The sequence below is a fragment of the Zalophus californianus genome, chromosome X (genome assembly GCF_009762305.2).
Source record: "Zalophus californianus isolate mZalCal1 chromosome X, mZalCal1.pri.v2, whole genome shotgun sequence".
Classification (NCBI taxonomy): domain Eukaryota; kingdom Metazoa; phylum Chordata; class Mammalia; order Carnivora; family Otariidae; genus Zalophus; species Zalophus californianus.
The window spans coordinates 120,556,551-120,576,489 of record NC_045612.1 but is presented as its reverse complement, the minus strand read 5'-3'; the positions used below and the strand labels follow the sequence as shown (position 1 = coordinate 120,576,489).

At 43.5% G+C, this 19,939-nt stretch overlaps 2 protein-coding genes and 1 pseudogene across 4 annotated transcripts in view; 1 reads left to right on the top strand and 2 right to left on the bottom strand.

Moving 5' to 3' along the window:
- FRMPD4 (FERM and PDZ domain containing 4) overlaps positions 1–19,939 on the top strand; it is a 551,594-nt gene that overhangs the window by 78,031 nt on the left and 453,624 nt on the right. The gene's annotated exons all lie outside the window — the stretch shown is intronic.
- On the bottom strand, positions 13,697–14,829 carry LOC113931318 (E3 ubiquitin-protein ligase SIAH1-like). The gene has a single exon (XM_027609163.2). It carries the CDS (start codon positions 14,683–14,685, stop codon positions 13,837–13,839), a length of 849 nt encoding a protein of 282 aa, XP_027464964.1. The 5' UTR covers positions 14,686–14,829; the 3' UTR covers positions 13,697–13,836.
- Positions 19,530–19,702, bottom strand: LOC113931320 (annotated as a pseudogene).

Sequence of the window (19,939 nt, the reverse complement as noted above, 5' to 3'; positions counted from 1 at the left end):
GTGTCCTGTGGGTCAAGGTCACCACAAAGAGCCACCCTGGTTCAAACGGATAGAACACAAGTGTCGCCTCTCAATGGAAGGGTGTTGATGTCAAATTGTGAGAAGTGTATGAGGTAGAATATATATTGCTGTGACTATGTCTGGAGTATAAAAGTACCACCGCCACCCACCTGCCTGTCTTTAACTCTAGACATCATAGTACCCCCGTGGACGTTAACAGCGACATCATTTAGGGGCCCTAGGCTAACAAATCTTCGGCCACGTGCTACCTCCTCTCTAAAAACCTTCATTCATTGTAGCTGGCAGTCATGTTCATTGTTTCCCTATCCCCTGTCAGCAGAAAACACCTGCAAATGTTGTGATTTATAAAAACATATTTTGGTAATGCATATGACCAATATTTATTTTTCATATATATTTGGTCTTCATCCATGGTTCCTGGCTCACAGCCCCCAAAACCCCAGGCATTTCCTGAGCAATAGGAGCATCTTTTGTTAGGATATTGGCTCTGCTGTCCTCAGTTCCTGAAATCCCTTCAGAGCCAGAAAGGTGTAATGGGTATCTTGTTATTCATAACAAGCTCCTTTCCACCACAATGGGGTTTATGTTAATGAGGTGAGTTTTGGAAAACACCTAAGGAAGGGGGCTGGTTGCTAGGGGAACCAACCTTGAATAAAGGGTTGGAAATTTTGGTCCCATCCCTTGATTTCCGGGGCGGGGCGGGGGGAGGTGCTAGAGGTTGAACCAATTACCAATGGTCGATGATTTAATCAATCATGTGTATATAATGAGGCCTCCATAAAACCCAAAAAAAGGATGGCACTCAGAGAGCTTCCGGGATGGAGAACATGTAGTGGTGTGGGGACAGTGGCCGGCCTGGAGAGCCATGGGGACTACACACCCTTCCCCTAGCCACACCTTGCCCTATGCAGTTCTTCTCTTTGGCGGTTTCTGACTTATATCCGGTGATCTAGTAAGTCAAATGTTTCTCTGGTTTCTGAGTTCTGTGAGCCAATCTAGCAGATTAATAGAACCAAGGAGAGGGTTGTGGGAATCTGATTTATAGCCGGTTACCAGAAGTACAGGTGAAAATTTGGATTTGCACTTGGCCTCAGAAGTCTGGGCGGGGGGTGGGGGGGGGCGGAAGTTTTATAGCATTGAGCCTTTAACCTGTGGGATCTGATTCTGCCTCTGGGTAGATAGTGTCAGAATTGAATTGAATTGTAAGGAGACACAGCTGGTGTCCAAGGATTGCTTGTTGGTGTGGGAAACCTACACCCCTCCCCCCTCCATTGAAATTGGGTCCCAGAACCCAAATAGCTTCAAAATCTTAATCTAAACCCTGAGGATTATTCCCAGCCTCTAGGTCTGTTCTTTTTATGTGTTAATAATCAGTATGTTTGTTTTTCTGAGTCAGAATCAAATCTTAAAATCTGGAAGTGACTGCTTTTCCTCCCTGTGCCTAAGCAAGGCCTCTGCTCTGCCCTACATTTAAGATTTTCATTACACCTTTCAGGGGTCTGCAGAAATTCTATGTAAAAGGGATGCAACTGACCGTCTCAGACGATGTGAAATGTGTATGTGATAGGAGGGGACCAGGACACTTGTCTTGAAGATGAATGTATATCTCACACACAACTAAGAAAAGTCAATGGACATTATTAAAAAGACATTGTGGGTGGTGGGATCGATGTCTCTATGTCATCCCTTGGTTCTGCTACTGACTTCCTCATGTTTGGACTAACCTCTGCCAGGTATAATTTTTCGTGGTCTTTGGAGAGTAAGGTTCTGCAGGGTTCCTTTGAGATTTACCAAAAGAAAGGGAAAGGTAAAAAGAAAGTTAGAAAGTAGATCATGAACTTTTGTTGGTCTTCTAGGGAAGCCTTCAATCGGTAGTAGAAAAAAGAAACTTTCCTTTGATATTGAAATGATTTTTTTTTTTTTTAAAGAAAGGTATAAAAGCAGGAAATAACATTTCGATGTTCAACCACATACGTTCTTAGGGTAATAAGCTTGAACGAGACTTTTAGTTGGCAAACTGGATAGTCATTACAGTTCACCTCAGGAAATAATACTTTGGCTTATGTCTTTCCACCCCTTATAAAATTTTCCACCCAAGTCGGGGGTCAGCAGACTGGCCTACTGGCCACATCTAGCCCTCCACATGTTTTTGCAAAGTTTTAGTGGAACTCAGTCCAATCCATTCATTGACACGCTGTCTTTGGCTGCTTTCGCACTGGTGACAGGACTGAGCACTCGTGAGAGAGATCATATGGTCTGCAAGGCGAAATACTTACTCTCCGGACAGTTACGGAAAACGTTTGCTGACCCAAAACATATGTTGCCACTTGAACTAATTTTGTACTTTTATTTTTCCATTTAGTTGTTAGCTAATACAGTGAATCAATCACACGGCAAATTTTAGTAAGGTTATATTTAACCTGACACTGAATTATGTATTTAGACAGTTTAAAAGGTATCCGAAGAAATCAAGATACCTCTTCATTTTGGTACTTGTCTGATTGGACCTGAGAAATAAGCTCTCTAAAAAAGGAATGTAGTCTTAAGTGTTCATTCACATCCTTAATTTTTAAAAAACATTTCAAGAGATTTAATGAGACCAAAATAAGAGGTCAAGACAAGAAGCCATGAGGGCGCCTGGGTGGCTCAGATGGTTAAGCGTCTGCCTTCGGCTCAGGTCATGATCCCAGGGTCCTGGGATCGAGCCCCGCATCGGGCTCCCTGCTCAGCGGGAAGCCTGCTTCTCCCTCTCCCACTCCCCCTGCTTGTGTTCCTGCTCTCGCTGTCTCTCTTTGTGAAATAAATAAATAAAATCTTAAAAAAAAATTAAAGACTTTTTAGGGTCATAATCATGACTGTCAGAATTTCAAGAAATAAGGAGCCTAAGAGATGAGCTAGACCAGTGAGATTTTTTTAAAGATTTTATTTATTTGAGACACACACACACACACACACACACACACACACACACACACACACACGAACACATGAACACGAGTGGGGGTGGGGGTGGGAGGGGGCAGAGGGACAAGCAGACTCCCCACCGAGCCGAGAGCCAGATCCGGGGCTCCATCCCAGGACCCGAGACCATGACCTGAGCCTTAGTTGGATGCTTAACCAACTAAGCCACCCAGGTGCCCCCTAGACCAGAGATTTTGAACTCTGCTCCTGGGTCTATGGTTCTGTGGCTTCTCTGGGGCACCCACAGGGGCCCTTGCCGTCGGAGGCCCCCGGAGATGGTTCAGTTTTGCTCCCTCTCCTTCCAACCGAACCAGCTATTGCTTCTGTTTTCCGTGTCCTGCCTTGCACATAAGATTTACTATATGAATAGTTTTTAGTGAAGTCTTTGGAAACCATAGATCCTAGGGCAGCTCTTCAAATTTTGCAGATGAAGAACCTGCATCGGCCACAATGTGGGTGAGTTCACCTGGCTCATACCGAGAATTAGAGTAGAGCTGCATTTAGCATCTAGCTCTTTTGTGCTCAATCAAGGGTTTTTATCTATGATTCTATAACGTGGAGGAGCTGACTCCCATGCCTTAATCCACTGAGACAAAGGGTAAGCCTTTGTATTTTTAATACCCTTACTTAAGGGTATTAAAACAATAGTTTAGTATTTGTCAGCTATTGTGACTTTTGTCATCACACTATAATAATAGTTCTCAAGTTTTTGTATGCATAATAATCACCTGGGGAACTCAGTATTAAGAAAATCGGCTTCCCATTGATCCTTCTTACAAATTCTGCTGTGGAATATCTGAATTTTAATCAAACAGCCCGAATGCTTCTGATACAATGGTCCACGCACCATTGTTTTAGAAATACTGTCATAAAGCTTTATGGTTGCATCTTAAAGGCCACTAGTACTAGTGTTCCTTGGTACCACACCCTCTGTGGAGGCGGACTGTGACCAAGTAGATGACGTTAGCCTAGGCACTCTACTGGGACTGCGTCTGTCATGCAACTCGCTGATCAAAAACGTGTGGTGTCCGATGTGGCCATGGAAGGGGAAGAGGCATGGAAAATCATGTTCCATGAGTTCGTTATTGAACTAAGACAAACATACAGAGAGAAGCACCATCATGAGTGTGCAACTAAATGGATTTTTACGACTGAGCACACCTTTTAACTAACCAGATTAAGGAACAAAGCTTAAAACACACCTTTTGTTTCCTTTTCCAGTCTTTTGTCCACCCCCATCCCCAGTTAAGTGTAGCTAACACATAGGATTTTTATTTTTTTAACATTTTCTTTTGTTTTTTAAGTAATCTCTACACCCAGTGTGGGGTTCGATCCACAACCCCGAGATCAAGAGTCTCCACTGACTGAACCAGCCAGGCACCCCTAACATATAGGATTTTTCAGAGTTCAGGTTTAGAAGTAGCTTTTTTTTTTTAAAGATTCCATTTATTTGATCGAGAGCGTGAGAGAAAGTACAAACAGGGGGAGCAGCAGAGGGAGAGGGAGAAGCAGGCTCCCCACTGAGCAGGGAGCCAAACGTGGGGCTTGATCCTAGGAACCCAGGATCATGACCCAGGCTGAAGGCAGATGCCCAACTGACTGAGCCACCCAGGTGCCCAGGGTTTAGAAGTAGCTTAAATCTCTTTCTACCACATTTCATTGGTCAGAACGATGACATGTGGACCTCAGACCTAACTGCAAAGGGTACTGGGAAATGTGTCCTTTGTTTCCAGGAAGTGAATCAGTGTGGTTAAGGTTATAGTTAAGTTTATAATCTAGAATGGAATCTCATGGTCCAAATAATGATACTTTCTATGCTTATCTATGGGTGTGGCAGATTAAAAAAAAACCTTGCTTGCTTCCTTGCTTCCTTGCTTTGCTTCTTTCTTACTTAAAGATTTTATTTTTAAGTAATCTCTGTCCCCAGGATCAAGAGTCGCATGCTCCACTGACCGAGCCAGCCAGGCGCCCCAAACGCTTACATACTTTATAACTTAATTCTTCTTTTTTTCTTTATCTTTTTTTTAAAGATTTTATTTATTTATTTGAGAGAGAGAATGAGATAGAGAGAGCACGAGAGGGAAGAGGGTCAGAGGGAGAAGCAGACTCCCCGCCGAGCAGGGAGCCCGATGCGGGACTCGATCCCGGGACTCCAGGATCATGACCTGATCCGAAGGCAGTTGCTTAACCAACTGAGCCACCCAGGCGCCCCTTTTTCTTTATCTTTTATTTAATTTTCTTTAGAAATTAAATTCATTCCCAAGTAGATATATATTTATGTTAATGATTACTTGAATACTATTAGATGGGGTTGTGGATGGCTGGCAATTTAGAAAAGGTAAAATACTGTGAATTTCTAGGGACAACTCGTTTGTCAAACATGTCCCGAATACCATATTAATTTCATGGGAATGAACATTAATCCTGACAGGTTCTGGTCTCCTGAAGAATGTCCAGGTATGCACTAGTTGTGTCTTTAGATCACAAGATAAATTTCTCCACTTTGCTTTCTTTCTTAACCACAGCTCTTTGACATTTGAAATTGGTAGTTGTCTTTCTTTGTGAAACCCTTAAGCTTACTCATTAAACACTTGGTGGTCAACTATGTTGTTTCACATATAAGTGTTTTGTTCCTTTTTATTGCTTAGTAGTATTCTATTGTAGGAATGTACTACATTTTGCTGATTCACCAGATATTGGACAACTGAATTGTTTTCAGTAATTGCCTATTACGAAAAGTGACTATGTACACGGGCATAGAATAGAAATCTTTGTATGGACTAGAACTCACAACCCTGAGATCAAGAGTCGCATACTCCACCGACTAAGCCATTCAGGCGCCCTTGTCTACAACTGTGGACTGCCCCCCAAAATTTAATAGCTTACTGTTGACGAGAAGACTTACCAATGAGCAGACAGCCAATTAACACTATTTTGTATGTGATATATATTATATACTGTATTCTTAAAATAAGCTAGAGAGAAGAAAACGTTGTTAAAATCATAAGGAAGAGAAAATATATTCACAGTACTGTATTTACTAAAAAAAAAAAAAAACCAAAAAAACCACAAAAACCCATGTGTAAGTGGACCCATGCAGTTCAGACCCGTGTCGTGTGAGGGTCATCTGTGTATCCTGTTTCTTTACCATCCTGACAGTGACATAACTTCCTTTCTTGTGTTTCCTTCTGATCTTTATCCAAAAGTCTCTCTTGGCAAGTGGGGGACTGCAAATGCCTTTTGTGATTTAGGTTGCTCCTCTGTTGAGATAGTTCTTATTTTTCTTACTTAGAATTACTCTCCTAGGATGAATATCTATGAATAGTATTACTGGCATAAAGGATATAAGTTTTTAAATTCATTTTAATATGTATTACCTCTTTGTTTTCTAAATTTGTACCAGTTAGGAAATGTCCATTTTCAATCTGTATAGGCCCTGCTGTAGCAAAGATAGTCTTTGAATGAACCATCCTTTCTGTACAACTTGAGAAAGCAGCTGTGCCAGTTTGCAAGCCTCTAACAGTAACAGTAATAACTTCTCCTTTCCTAAAGATCCTATATATGAAACAAACAATATGCTAAGTTAGAATTCTATTGCTAAATAAAATCCCCACAACAATTTTAAGATTTGAAGTATGGAAAGAAAGGAAATGAGTTTAGAAAGATAAATCTGTTTGTGCACTGAGTAAGGATAGTATTTTATGCAATAAAGCCTCCTTAAGTAAACATTTGATGGGAGGAATAAAATCTTACTTGGCACATAAATCATTTTTATTAACAGCAAGGTTGTGTGTATAAGTGAGCACTAATGTACCCAAGGGAAGAGGAAATAGAAGGAGCGATTATGGCAAATAAGATGAGGGCAGAACTGCCTCACTGTTTGTCATAAATTGGCCCAAAATTGTTTAACCAAAACTAAGGAAGGATAGATGGCCATCCTGATGGCGCTTTACATAATGGTGAAGCTAATATTTAATCAATAGCAACTTTCTCTAAGGGCTTTGCATGCTCTAAAATCCTGATGTAATTCAGGTCTGAATGGAAAGCCTTTCCTGCGCCCTCCTGCCTTTTGATTTCCATAGCTTAACTGAGAATGGAACAACAACAAAAATAACTCAGATGTAGCTTTGTGACAGCTGGGCTTTTATGCAGAGCTAGCTAGCAACATTTCAATGGGTGGAATTCTCTGGAGTAGTGTTACCTGAAGACATGGGGACAAGGAAGAGCCTCGCTCTCTGGCCCGGAATGAGTTGGAGAATCCTGTAGCATTTCACAAGCAAGCTCCCTTTTACAGGTGTGGACAGTGAAGGGGATAGTATAATGATGTAAGCGAGAGGAATGGCAAATGAAGATGAAACCTGGCTGGGCCGAAGTGGTGTGCTGTCCTCGGGTTCAGTGCATGTGGGGTGGTGGGCCCGTTCATTACCTATGGCATCAGCCAGCCTGGGTTGGAATGGTACTTACTACCTCCTAGGGATGTTGTCAGCATGAAATGAAAAGGTCGGTGTCTGGGGGGTGCCTGGGTGGCTCAGATGGTTAAGTGTCTGTCTTTGGCTCAGGTCATGATATCCCGGTCCTGGAATCCCGGTCCTGGAATCGAGCCCCACGTCGAGCTCCCGGCACAGCGGGGAGTCTGCTTCTCCCTCTCCCTCTGCTTCTCCCTCTGCTTGTGCGCTCTCTGTCTCTGTCTCTGTCTCTCTCTCAAAATGAATAAATAAAATCTTTAAAAAAAAAAAAGATCGGTGTCTGGCCCAAGAACTCAGCAAGTTTCAAGTATCTGTTACTGTTGCTTTTTCTTGTTTTGTTTTGTCTCGTTTAGTTTTGTTTTAATCATAGGAAACTTAGGACCCCCAGTGGGTTGGAGGGCGATTCATCGCAAAGACAAATGGCTCAATGTCAAAGTCTCAGTCATCCCGAGGCAGGGCACTTGAGTAAAGTGGTGAATTTCACTTGGATTTTTTCCTAGTTTAGTTCCCAAATCTGCATTTTTTTTTTTTTTAAGATTTATTTATTTATTTGAGAGAGAGAGAGAGCGTGCACGAGCTGAAGGAGGGGCAAAGGGAGCCGGAAAGAAGCAGATTCCCCATTGAGCGTGGAGCCCCACGCGGGGCTCCATCCCACGACCTAAGCCGAAACTAAGAGTCAGGTGCTCAACCAATTGAGACACCCGGGTGACCCCAAATCTGCTTTTGGATCTTAATTCCAGACAAAAGATTCCTAAATATAAATGTTGAGATCTGTGAAGGGTCGGAGATTTTCTTTTTTAAGGATGTGAGCATTTTTTTTAAGTGTATATATTTTTTAGTAATCGCTACACCCAGCGTGGGGCTCGAACTCAAGACCCTGAGATCAAGAGTCACATGCTCTTCGACTGAGCCAGCCAAGTGCCGCCCGCCCCCCACCCCCCATCGTGTCCCTGGTCAGAGATCTTCTTTCCTTACTTGCAAGCTAGGAAGGTAGTCTACTACAGTTTCATGGACGCTGACAGAAGGAAGACAAAACACCCGTGTCAGAGACAAAAGACAGCTTATTGCTCACAGCCGAGCAGTAGACAGAGTATCAGCATTTGTGTCTGGTCTGAGTGCCAGTTCCTATAGGGCAACACAAAGAGGAGGAGATGGGTGCAGGTCATGCAGTGGTTTCCATTGCAGGAAAGGAGCCCTGAGCTTAGAGAATCCAAATCTCTTAGAGTGGGCAATAATTGCGTGTACCCTTTGCTCCAAAGGCGGGAACGATCTCTATCTTCCCAGGCTGCAAGCATACCTGCCCTCTGCTTGGGAGGGAAGGGGGGGGCGCAGAGCACTAGATCTCAGAAGTCTGTTCTCTATACAGACATCTTTGAAAAATTAGTCCCGAACAGAAGGCAGTCAGGGCCTCCGCTGGAAGGATGTGTAGAAATGGGAGCGGTCCATGGAACGTTGCTTTCTGACAGTAAAATCTGAGAGCTGTGTTTATACTGGAAGATAGGGAAGGGTGCAAAGAAACATTGCTTTGATGTCCTGTGTGACAAAATGTGACAAAAAGGGAGAGCATAGCTATGGCACATTAAAGACTCCAAAGCACACATGGCATCTCAAGGACTGTGTTATTGGTGTTTGATGGCAGCAGTCCCTTGGTGATTCTGGAGGTGGTGGTACTTGGTGGTGGCATCTGGGGTGCCTGGTGGTTCATCAGTGGAACCCCATGGGAAGCAGCTCCTTCATGGCCTTGGAGGACCCTGAGGAGGGATCTCCACACAGATGTGCAGCCAAAAGAAGACTACATGGTGGAAACTCATAAGGGCAAACAGCAATTACTCAAGAGCCTTTAGGCACTTGTTGAGGGGTCCTAGAAGCAATGGGAGGCAGTTCTATAAGGAACTGTGGGCTCTCCAACAGTTGGGGGGAGTGAGAGTGAGCAGAACACAGGTTAGATGGAGAAGGGCTTCTGCTACTCCCGATTTAAAAAAGACTATTTCTATGGTGTGTTGATGTGTGTGTAGAAATATTAATTTGGTAAGAAAAAAATCGACAGTAATGATGAAGTGATATAGACAAATTGATTTACCCGGGTCCGCTGGTTTTCTGGTCCAGATTTTATCAATGATGTGTAACTATCAATCGTCTGTTTCAGTGCTCCCAAAGTATATTTTGGGGTACCCCAGGATATTCCTCCAGTTACACTACAGAAGGAAACCTTTGGCCAAATAAATTGTGAAAATGCTGAATATCCTACCCTTCCCTCTTGGGGATTGATACCTCACAAAAACGTATTAGAGACTTTTAGTTATCCCGCCTTTAAGGATGCTCTTGAACTTTGTTGAAACCGACTTTTGCTAAATTCACCTGATCACAGAATCCTCTTTTTGCATAACATTCACGAAAATCTTATGGCACCCATGTTTGGGAGAGCATATCGCAGAAACTGCTTTATAGTAACATGATAGCACTGTCACAGCTGAAGTAGTAAAAAATAATAAAGGAAACTTTCAGGTTATTTAAGAGCTTTTCAGCAATACCTGTTGTGATACTTGTTGCTTGTATCTAACTAAGGTCAGTTATACACTTAACTCTTTCAATCCTGGCACTGCATTGTAGTCCTCACTAGTGAGAAGCTCTAGTCCACCAGACATGATCTAGAATTTCTGATAGTGACATGAGAAGTTCATCTGGGCTTTTAAGAAACCAGTTACCACATGGAGTTGATAGGATTCTGGTGAAGGGCAAACATGCTTGGCCTATCACAGAGCTTGAGCGGCCTTATTGGGGTACATTCCCATTCTTACGACAGGTTTATGGAATATTAAAACTTGTTGACAGTCATTTGTGAATTCCTTGACTTTGTGGGACACAGGGTTGGTCACCTTTGGATAAGACTGTCTTTTTTTCTTGGGTCGGTATGGGGTTTTTATGATGTTGTCTTTGTTGGCAGGTAAAATATTAAGAATGTAGTTAAGACTTGGAGAGTAGCCTTGGTTTTCATGTTTAGAAAGCTGGATCAATTGGTGGATTTATTGGGTGTTTTTCATTAATTTTAGTGGAAGATAAATTAGTTTTTTTATCTCTTGTTTGCATAAATTATCTATCAAATTTTATGCATGACCGCTGCTCATTTTGAAGTTCTCTCTTGAACAGGAAGTGAGATAAGACCAAGCTGGTGGAATTGGTAGGAGGTATTCTGTCAGGCGCTATCACATAATCACATGGGATATTGTGATTAATGTCACAGTGGCTACAATTGTGATGTGGGTAAGTTTTTTTCCCCCAGTAACATATTTCCCTTTTCTGTTTTATCATGCATTCAAGTCAGGGAGATAGGGAAGTTTCTGTTTCAATCTTGAGGCCACCGTAGAAACTTACTTAATATTTATGAGCTCCAGTTTCTGGAAGACTCATTCGGGTGAACTTTAAAAAAAATAGAGATTTCTTTTTTTTTTAAGATTTTGTTTATTTATTTGAGAGAGAGAGAAAGCACATGGCGGGGCAGGGGGGTGCTCAGAGGGAGAAGCAGACTCCCTGCCGAGCAGGGAGCCCGATGCGGGACTCGATCCAGGCACTCCAGGATCATGACCTGAGCCGAAGGCAGTCGCTTAAGCAACTGAGCCACACAGGTGCCCAAAAATAGAGATTTCTTAGCCCTACCCAGATTTGCTAGATAAGAGCCTCCTAGTGTAGGGGGAGGAATGTGATTCTGTATGCTTTGAAAGCTCCTGGAGCCTAAGTGATTATTCTGTGCCGCTAGGCTTTTCACCAGCATCTGGAGCCAACAGATGAGATTAAAAACCCCAGTACTTCCCACCTTAGGAGTCTGTTAATTCTGGTTTCTCGTTCTTGAGTAGAGCACTGATTAGCCAGTGTGAATGTCTTTGTCATGGCCATTCTGAGGACAAACATTTGTGTGCTCTCTTGGTTATTTCTATAGCACCTCCTACTTAACATGAGTTCTTGAGTGCTCTGAGTGGGATGACCATGTAATCCAGGGCATTTCTGAGAGTAAAAGGAGGGCCATTAATAAATACCGTGGGACAACAGACATAAAGCAGAGTTATTCCAAGCAAACAGAGATGTATGGTCACCCATAAGGACCCAGCCTAAGTCGAAGGAGAGAGAATCACGAGAGGAAAACCCATTGAAGAAGGTCACAGGGGAGCAGATCTGCCTTTTTTTTTTCCCCCCTGCTTCTCTCTCCTTTCTGATACTTTGGTACCCAAGGGAACATAGGGAGATTAGATTGGCAAACGCCCCTGTTGGGTGGGATTGGGGCAGGGAGGGAACAATGTTGGAATCATCTGTGAACTAGATTATGTTGAGCTGTGCAGCCTTTGAATTAAATCCAGACCTAAAACTCAGTCAACCACAAGAGGGAGTAAATATTTATGCTCACCCACCATAGAATCAGGGCTGAGCTGGGCTCTGGGACACCACAATAAAAGATTCCTTGCCTTCATGGAGCTTATGGTATAGTAGGAAGTATAAGTGAGTGCACAGGCCATTCAAATACTGTGTGAAGTTAAGTCCAGGTTTCCTGCAGAAAGAAGAATGCAATTTCACAAGTTGCAGGGAGTCCATGTAAACCCAGAAATAATATTCAGCAGGACCCCAGCCACTACCAGGACCCTCACCAAAATTCTCCATTGTTTCCCACTCTCTCCTATTTTACTTTCAGTGGCCCCATTTTTACTTTCTGAATGTGGGTGTTTTTTTTTTTAATTTGCCAGATATTCTTTCAACGAGAATTATAAAAGGACAAAAACATTTTTTTGCAAATTGCCTTTTTTTAAACAAATGATTTGCTTTTGATTACAAATACTGTGTAAGACGATGCCTTCTTCTGCAAAACCAATAAATACAAAAACAAATTTTATTTCTTAAAAGATTTTATTTCTAGAGAGAGAGGGAGGGAGAAAGAGAGTGAGAGTACAAGCAGGGGGAGCAGCAGGCAGAGGGAGAAGCAGGCTCCCCGCTGAGCAAGGAGCCTGATGCAGGACTGGATCCCGATGCAGGACTGGATCCCGATGCAGGACTGGACCCTGATGCAAGACTGGATCCCGATGTAGGACTTGATCCCAGGACGCTGGGATCATGACCTGAGCCGAATGCTTAACCTACTGAGCCAACCAGGCATCCCCAAAACAAATTTTAAACATGTGATTTGTCCAAGATATTTGGAAGAAAAAAAAAAACCCACCAGATTTTTTTTCTGGTATTAAAAAAAAAAAATCAGTATTCCTTTACCTTTCAAAGAATAAATTCAAAGGTATGACTCAACTGGAGAAAAAGAGAGACAGACAGACAGAGACCATCTTACAGCTACTTTAAATAGCTTCTGATAATTGTTACCTTTCCTTTCTGGAACTCCTATCTTCTCAAAAGAGTTGAATGTAAAATATTTTTTTTTTCCTTTTTTACTCTTTTCTGTTTCTTTTTTGTTTTTTCTCGTTTTTTTCCTGTTTTTTGTTTTTTTTTTGTTTTTTGTGTTTTTGTTTTTCTGGTTTTTGGGTTTTTTTTGGGGGGGTTGTTTTTCCTTTTTTTTTTCTTTTTGTTTTTTTTCTGTTTTTTTTGGTTTCTTTGTTTTGTTTTTTGTTTCTGTTTTTCTGCTTTTTTGTTTTGTTTCTTGGGGGGGTTGTTTTTTCTTTTTTGGTACAAAATTGTGGTTTTATTAAAACACAGGGACAGGACCCATGGGCAGAGAGAGCTGCTGCCTAAAATATTTCTAATGAACTGATTAATGGGGGAAAAGGAAATATGTATTGAACACGTATGTATAAGCTCTACCATAAACAACTATGCGTATCAGAAAGACACTAACTTTAAAAAGTCACCAAAGTGAGGAAAAACCTGAACTACAGAGAAGAAAGTCAAATTTAATGAACAACTAGAATTAATAAAAGTTAGCAAACACACACACACAGCAGCACTATGTATTGACGCACAAAGGGGAAAAGCAGTGGTCCAAGACCACTCAACATGGCTTGTTGGTTAAAGGAAAAAAAACAAACCACATGCACACACACCAACTGTCGGGCATAAACACCAAAACGCAGTATTTTTCAACAGTACAGTCAATCTGCAACATAAATTCAGAATTATTTAACAAAGCTTACTTTCTTAATACAAGAGATGCCCGTGTTGGGTGTGTGTGTACACACACACACACACACACATATTTTAAAAGGTTTAGTGTCGACTTATTTTTAAAGATATTAGTGATACTACACGCAACTGTTTCTGTTTTTAACAGCCTTTGCTTTTATTTACGTCATGTGTCCAGAACTATGAAAAGTGTCAGGTTGACAGACAAAAATGGGTGCCTTATGCTCTGTGAAATGGACTGCGATGGTTTTAAACAGTGGCCAGAAAACGCTGGCTTGCCATTTCAACACATGGAGATAGTTACATTGATGCTCAGGTTGCCGTCTTCTGCAAAAAACTCTGCAACGTTGGTATCGAAGACTAGGCAGTCGCTCTTCCTAATGGCTGTGGCAATGCCGTCGTGAATGGAGCGTGGAGTTGCTTCCCAAGTCAGCCGCCGCCTGTGGCCGTTCAGCTCAAGACGGTAGGCGAAGTCTTCAGCTTGCTTGTGTGATCCTATCAGCTGGACAATGGCGAAGAACTGCTGGTGACCGTCGTACTTTTCTTGCTTCTCCAAGACTAGCATGAAATGAACACCAAAACAGGACTGCGTCATCACCCAGTCCACGGCCCCAGGGAGGTTAATGTCGGTAGCCAGGAAAACGATGTCTTCTCCCTGGAGGGTCGTAATGGAGTCGTGCTCATGCATCAGATGGGGCATCACAGCATCCAGAGAGCCTTGCCACTTACAGAAGTCACCAGGACACGGGCACAGGTAAGGCCTAAACTCACACAGCTCTTCGTGGTCGGCTTTCTTAGCGTGTGGCAAAGTTATCTCACATCCACAAGAGGCGTATTTACATGGGAAAAGCACGGAATTGGCCACTTTCTCCATAGCCAAGTTGCGAATGGATTCCAGAGGGCCCCGGCAGGTCGGACAAGACGTGAGCTTCGGGCGGCAGGCGGTACACACAAGATGGCCGCTGTGACACTGAAGGATGGGTGGTAACACATAGTCAAAGCAGACCGGACACTCAAAAAGACTCGCCAGCTCACTGTTGGATGCAGTTGTGCCCGCCGGGGCGGGCGCCGTCTGGGACGACGTACCCGTCGAAGTTCCTGGAACTAATGCTGGCGAAGTCTGGCAGCTCATTTCTGTAGGTGGACACTCCGCCTCGGACTCCGGTTGTGGCTCAATCGTGGCTGAAGCGCGCTGCGTGGTCCTCGCCGCCAACCCCTGCCACCACCGGCAGCGCGTCTTCCCCGAACCGCCTCCGCCGCCGCCTCGGCCGCCGCCGCCGCCGCCGCCTCCGCCTCCGCCTCCGCCTCCTCTCGAGAGTGTGCCCCTCAACGGCCGCCTACGGCGCCTTTCAACAATCGCCTCAGACGCCCTGGAGCGCGCCTCTGAACGGTCGCCTCAGGCTCGAGGGCGCGCCTTTCAGCAGTCGCCTCCGACGTTCGAGAGCGCGCCCCACAATGGCCGGCCCTGACGTCAGAGAGCGCACCTTTCAACGGTCGCCTCCGACGTTCGAGAGCGCGCCCCGCAATGGCCGGCCCTGACGTCAGAGAGCGCACCTTTCAACGGTCGCCTCCGACGTTCGAGAGCGCGCCCCGCAATGGCCGCCCCTGACGTTAGCGCGCCTTTCAACGGTCGGCTCAGACGTTCGAGAGCGCGCCCCGCAATGGCCGCCCCTGACGTTAGAGAGCGCGCCTTTCAACGGTCGGCTCAGACGCTCGGGAGCGCGCCCCGCAATGGCCGCCCCCGACGATCGAGAGCGCGCCCCGCAATGGCCGCGCCCGACGATCGAGAGCGCGCTCCGCAGCGCACTGCTGCCGCCGCCGTCGTCTCGCCCGGTTCTCACGCCCCTCTCGCGCCCCGTATAAATGCCACACACTACAGCAGCAGCCGAGAGGGTAGGGCCCTGCGAGCCGGCAGCCCCGGGGGGGGGGCGGGGCTCTGAATGTGGGTTTTTTTTCCTTTTAAGATTTCATTTATTTATTTGACAGACAGAGACACAGCGAGAGAGGGAACACAAGCAGGGGGAGTGCGAGAGGGAGAAGCAGGCTTCCCGCCTAGCGGGGAGCCCGATGCGGGGCTCGATCCCAGGACCCTGGGATCTCGACCCAAGCAAGGCAGACGCCGAACGACTGAGCCACCCAGGCGCCCCTGAATGTGTTTTGTAATCCTCAATTCTACGTAGCCAAGGAGTACTAAAGGTATAAATGCTTCAGGCTCTAAATTCTCCTACGCTATCTCTTGTTCCTGCTCACAAATCCAGCTTTTTTTCTTAAAAAAAATATTTAATATTTAGGTAATCTCTACACCCAACGTGGGGCTTGAACTTACAACCCCAAGATCAAGAGTCGCATGCTCCACTGACTGAGCCAGCCTGGCAACCACAAATCCAGTTTTCTGAGGCCCTTAATGCATGGTAAGGACTGTTTAAAATAATTGATATGTCCATTGACAGATGAATGGATAAAGAAGATGTGGTATATGTACACAATGGAATATTATGCAGCCATCCAAAGGAATGAGATCTTGCCATTTGCAATGGCGTGGATGGACCTGGAGGGTGTTATGCTGAGTGAAATAAGTCACTCAGAGAAAGGCATGTATCATAGTACCTCACTGATATGAGGAATTCTTAATCTCAGGAAACAAACTGAGGGTTGCTGGAGTGGTGGGGGGGGTGGGAGGGAGGGGGTGGCTGGGTGATAGACACTGGGGAGGGTATGTGCTATGGTGAGCGCTGTGAATTGTGCAAGACTTGAATCACTGAACTGCACCTGTGAAACAAATAATGCAACATATGTTAAGAAAAAAGAAAAAGAAGAAGATAGCAGGAGGGGAAGAATGAAGGGGAGTAAGTCGGAGGGGGAGATGAACCATGAGAGAGGATGAACTCTGAAAAACAAACTGAGGGTTCTAGAGGGGAGGGGGGTGGGGGGATGGGTTAGCCTGGTGGTGGGTATTAAAGAGGGCACGTTCTGTGTGGAGCACTGGGTGTTATGCACAAACGATGAATCATGGAACACTACATCCAAAACTAATGATGTAATGTATGGTGATTAACATAACAATAAAATTTAAAAAATAAATAAATAAAATAATTGATATGAGGGGGGGGCCCTGGCTGGCTCAGTTGGAAGGGCATGTCACTCTTAACCTCGGGGTGAGTTGGAGCCCCACCTTGTGGGTAGAGCTTACTTATATAAAACTTTAAAAATAAAATAAAATAAAATAATTGATGAGGGTGTGACCCTCCTAGGGACTACTTTTAATTCAAAACTGAGATACCTTAACCCAACTGATTCTCAAAATGGTATATTTGTAAGATTGTCATATTTAACAAGTAAAAATACGAACGATGCTCAGTTAAATTTGAATTTCAGGTAAACAACAGCTCTTTTTAGTAGGAATATGTCTCATGCAGTATTTGCGATATACTAAAATATATTCATTGGTTATCTGAGATTCAAATTTAACTGGGTATCCTCTATTTTATCTGGCAACCCTACCTATTTGGAGAGCTATGTTTGAAGCTTCCGAAACTCTGATTTGGTCTTTTTTTTTTTTATAACCATAGCCCTAACCATGTCCCACCATGGGATTCTTTTCTTTCATTTTTTTCAAAAGCCATTATTTATTCCTACTGTAGTTCAGGACTGAGACACAGAGGTCACTGTGATGAGTGGGAGTGAACAGTGAAGTTACTGAATGGGAAGTCCAGGTTCAAGTGTGTGCAGTTGGTTTGCACCTGTAAGCAGTGTGGTTTTACTGAAACTTCCAGGGAAGGCAGTCAGTGGTTGGAGCCAGGTAGAGTAGGACCAGGATCAGGGGTAGATTTGGAAATGGAGAGAGCCAACTGTGGGCCACGTAGACAAGGCAGGGAAACTTCTTGAAGGCAAGACTTGTGCTGTATTCATTTTGCATTGCTACATAGCTTACACAGTTCTTGAACTGTAGCAACTATTCAAATATTTGGTGGATTAAATTGCCTCTTCCAAGGGACTATCTTCTGATTTTTCTCCTTCTGCATAATCCAGTGGGAAATGAAATACTTGGCTAATTTATTTCTTAGCTGTCTCCTGCACATATGTGCTTCCCTTATTTAAGTTTGTAAATGGCCCCATGGGGTTCAGCAAAAGGATCAGTTATGAGCAAGAATGGACTGGTAGATTTCATAGCTAGCTGAGCTAGGCAGAGAATACTTTTAACATTAGGGCTGAATGTGAGGGTGTATGTGTGCATGTAAAGAGACAGAGTGTGAGCACCATGCTAAAAATAGATTGCTGTGTTGGCATTTTACAATATAAAACTTACATTAGAACCTTCGAAGTACAGATTAATTACAAAATGAGCCAAAGTCAGTTCTGAAGGTGAGAAATGACCCAGTGTTCGAGACAAGTTATATAGTAGGTTGTTATGCATTTGCTCTGGCTTGAGCAGACAGGTGCATAAATACCACTGAGAGATGACTCTACTCAACACAATTGGTTTTACTCCTACTGCACTTTTTGGTGACTCTGATTTGCAGCCTCCTGGAATGTTGCCAGCCATCTCCAGGGGTGTTAAGAAATATCCAAAACAAAATTAAAATAATTCACTTTAATTTAAAATGCAATTATATATATATAAAACACTTTTAGGAGCAGTGGGATTGGGTGTTAGAAAACCAGACCAAGCAATGGAGTAGCAATTACAAAGTTGGGAAGAGAAGAAAAAAACAAACACAAAACATGTTAACAACTTGCTAATGGATTGGACACTGCTTGGGGAAGATCTAGAAACCAGCAATAAAACCAACCTCTCCATTTAGTTTTAATCAAATTCCTGGGAATTCATCCCTATTGTTTGAAATGTCATCTGCAGAGTAACTTGCCCTGGTTTTATCTGATTTTGATTATTTCCTTGTGATTCACACATTCATTCTTCCTTTGTGTGCTCTGTGCTAAACACCAGGCTTAATAACACATAGGATGAGTTTGAATGGGTTCTTTTAACATCCCCATATTACCATTCCATCTGCAAACACTGTCCTCCCCTACAATGGAAGCTGGGAAGGGGGTGCAGCATCAGAGTGTGGAATTTAGTGAGCTCATCAAATGGTGACCATTGAGAGACCAAATGTGCTCGGTGCTACACATCCCTTTGGGACGATAAGGATGGTAATGGCTTTGAGAATGAAATAATATGTTCTGACTTAAAGGACAAATTCGGGTAAAGCAAGGAGAAAAGAGAGGATGAAATTTTCTCTCCTTTTACAGACTAAATTTAATTGTAGTTAATAGCAGCTGACTTTCCCCATGCCTTTGCTGTGGGAAGAGAGACCTTCCACCAAAAGAGGGGCCAGGGTTACTGAAGATTTTAGGTAATCTGGTTTTTGACCATCAGGTAACTAAACTTCTTTATTTTTATTTAAATTTTTTTTAATTGAGCAAAAGCGTTTCCTTTATATAAACTATTAATAGATGCTAAATACAAGATGGATTTTAAAATGAAATCATGGGTGTGTAGTTGTAATCATAAAGATAAGCACACAAATCAGAAGCTGTACAATAGGGGTGCCTGGGTAGCTCAGTCCGTTAGGTGTCCGACTCTTGATTTCCACCTAGGTCATGATCTCGGGGTCGGGAGATCAAGCCCTGCATCAGGCTGCAGGCTCATCGTGGAATCTGCTTGAGGTTCTCTCTCTCCCGCTGTCCCTCCCCTCTCTCCCTAAAATAAATAAATAAAATCTTAAAGAAAAAAAAAAGCTATACAATATTGGGTGCCTGGGTGGCTCAGTCAGTTAAGCATCTGCCTTCCGCTCCGGGTCCTGGGATAGAGCCCTGCATCTGGATCCCTGCTCACTGGGGGTCTGCTTCTCCCTCTCCCTCTGTGCTCTCTCTCTCTTACAGGTAAATAAATAAAATCTTTATTTTTTTTAAAAGCTATACAACATTAACAGCAAATCCAAATACAAGCGAAGATAATCCTCTGAATTCTATATTTCATCGAGCATCGAAAACCACCAATCTTTTAGTCCTTAAAAGTACATAATTCTGCATACACACCTCTGCATATGATTGGATCCCTGGATTTTATTTCATTTCTCGTGTGACATTCTCTGCACCTGTATCATTGGCTGTTGCTTTGGAGGTTGAACATCCTTCCAGGTGTCCATTGGTAGTATCTCCAAATCCCCACCAGCCAATTCCCTACCCATGTGGCCCGGAGAAACTTCTCACCCTGGGTTTCTAAACAGATTCTGACTCTCGCTCTCTAAGACTTTTTTTAGATATTAAGATTCATGCTTTCTCTATACCAGAAAAAAGGGAAAAAATTTTTGGCATGCATAGCTAATGACTTAACTAGTACTGTTAAGCTGCTTTAGAAGATTAAACCATCAGTAATTATGAAA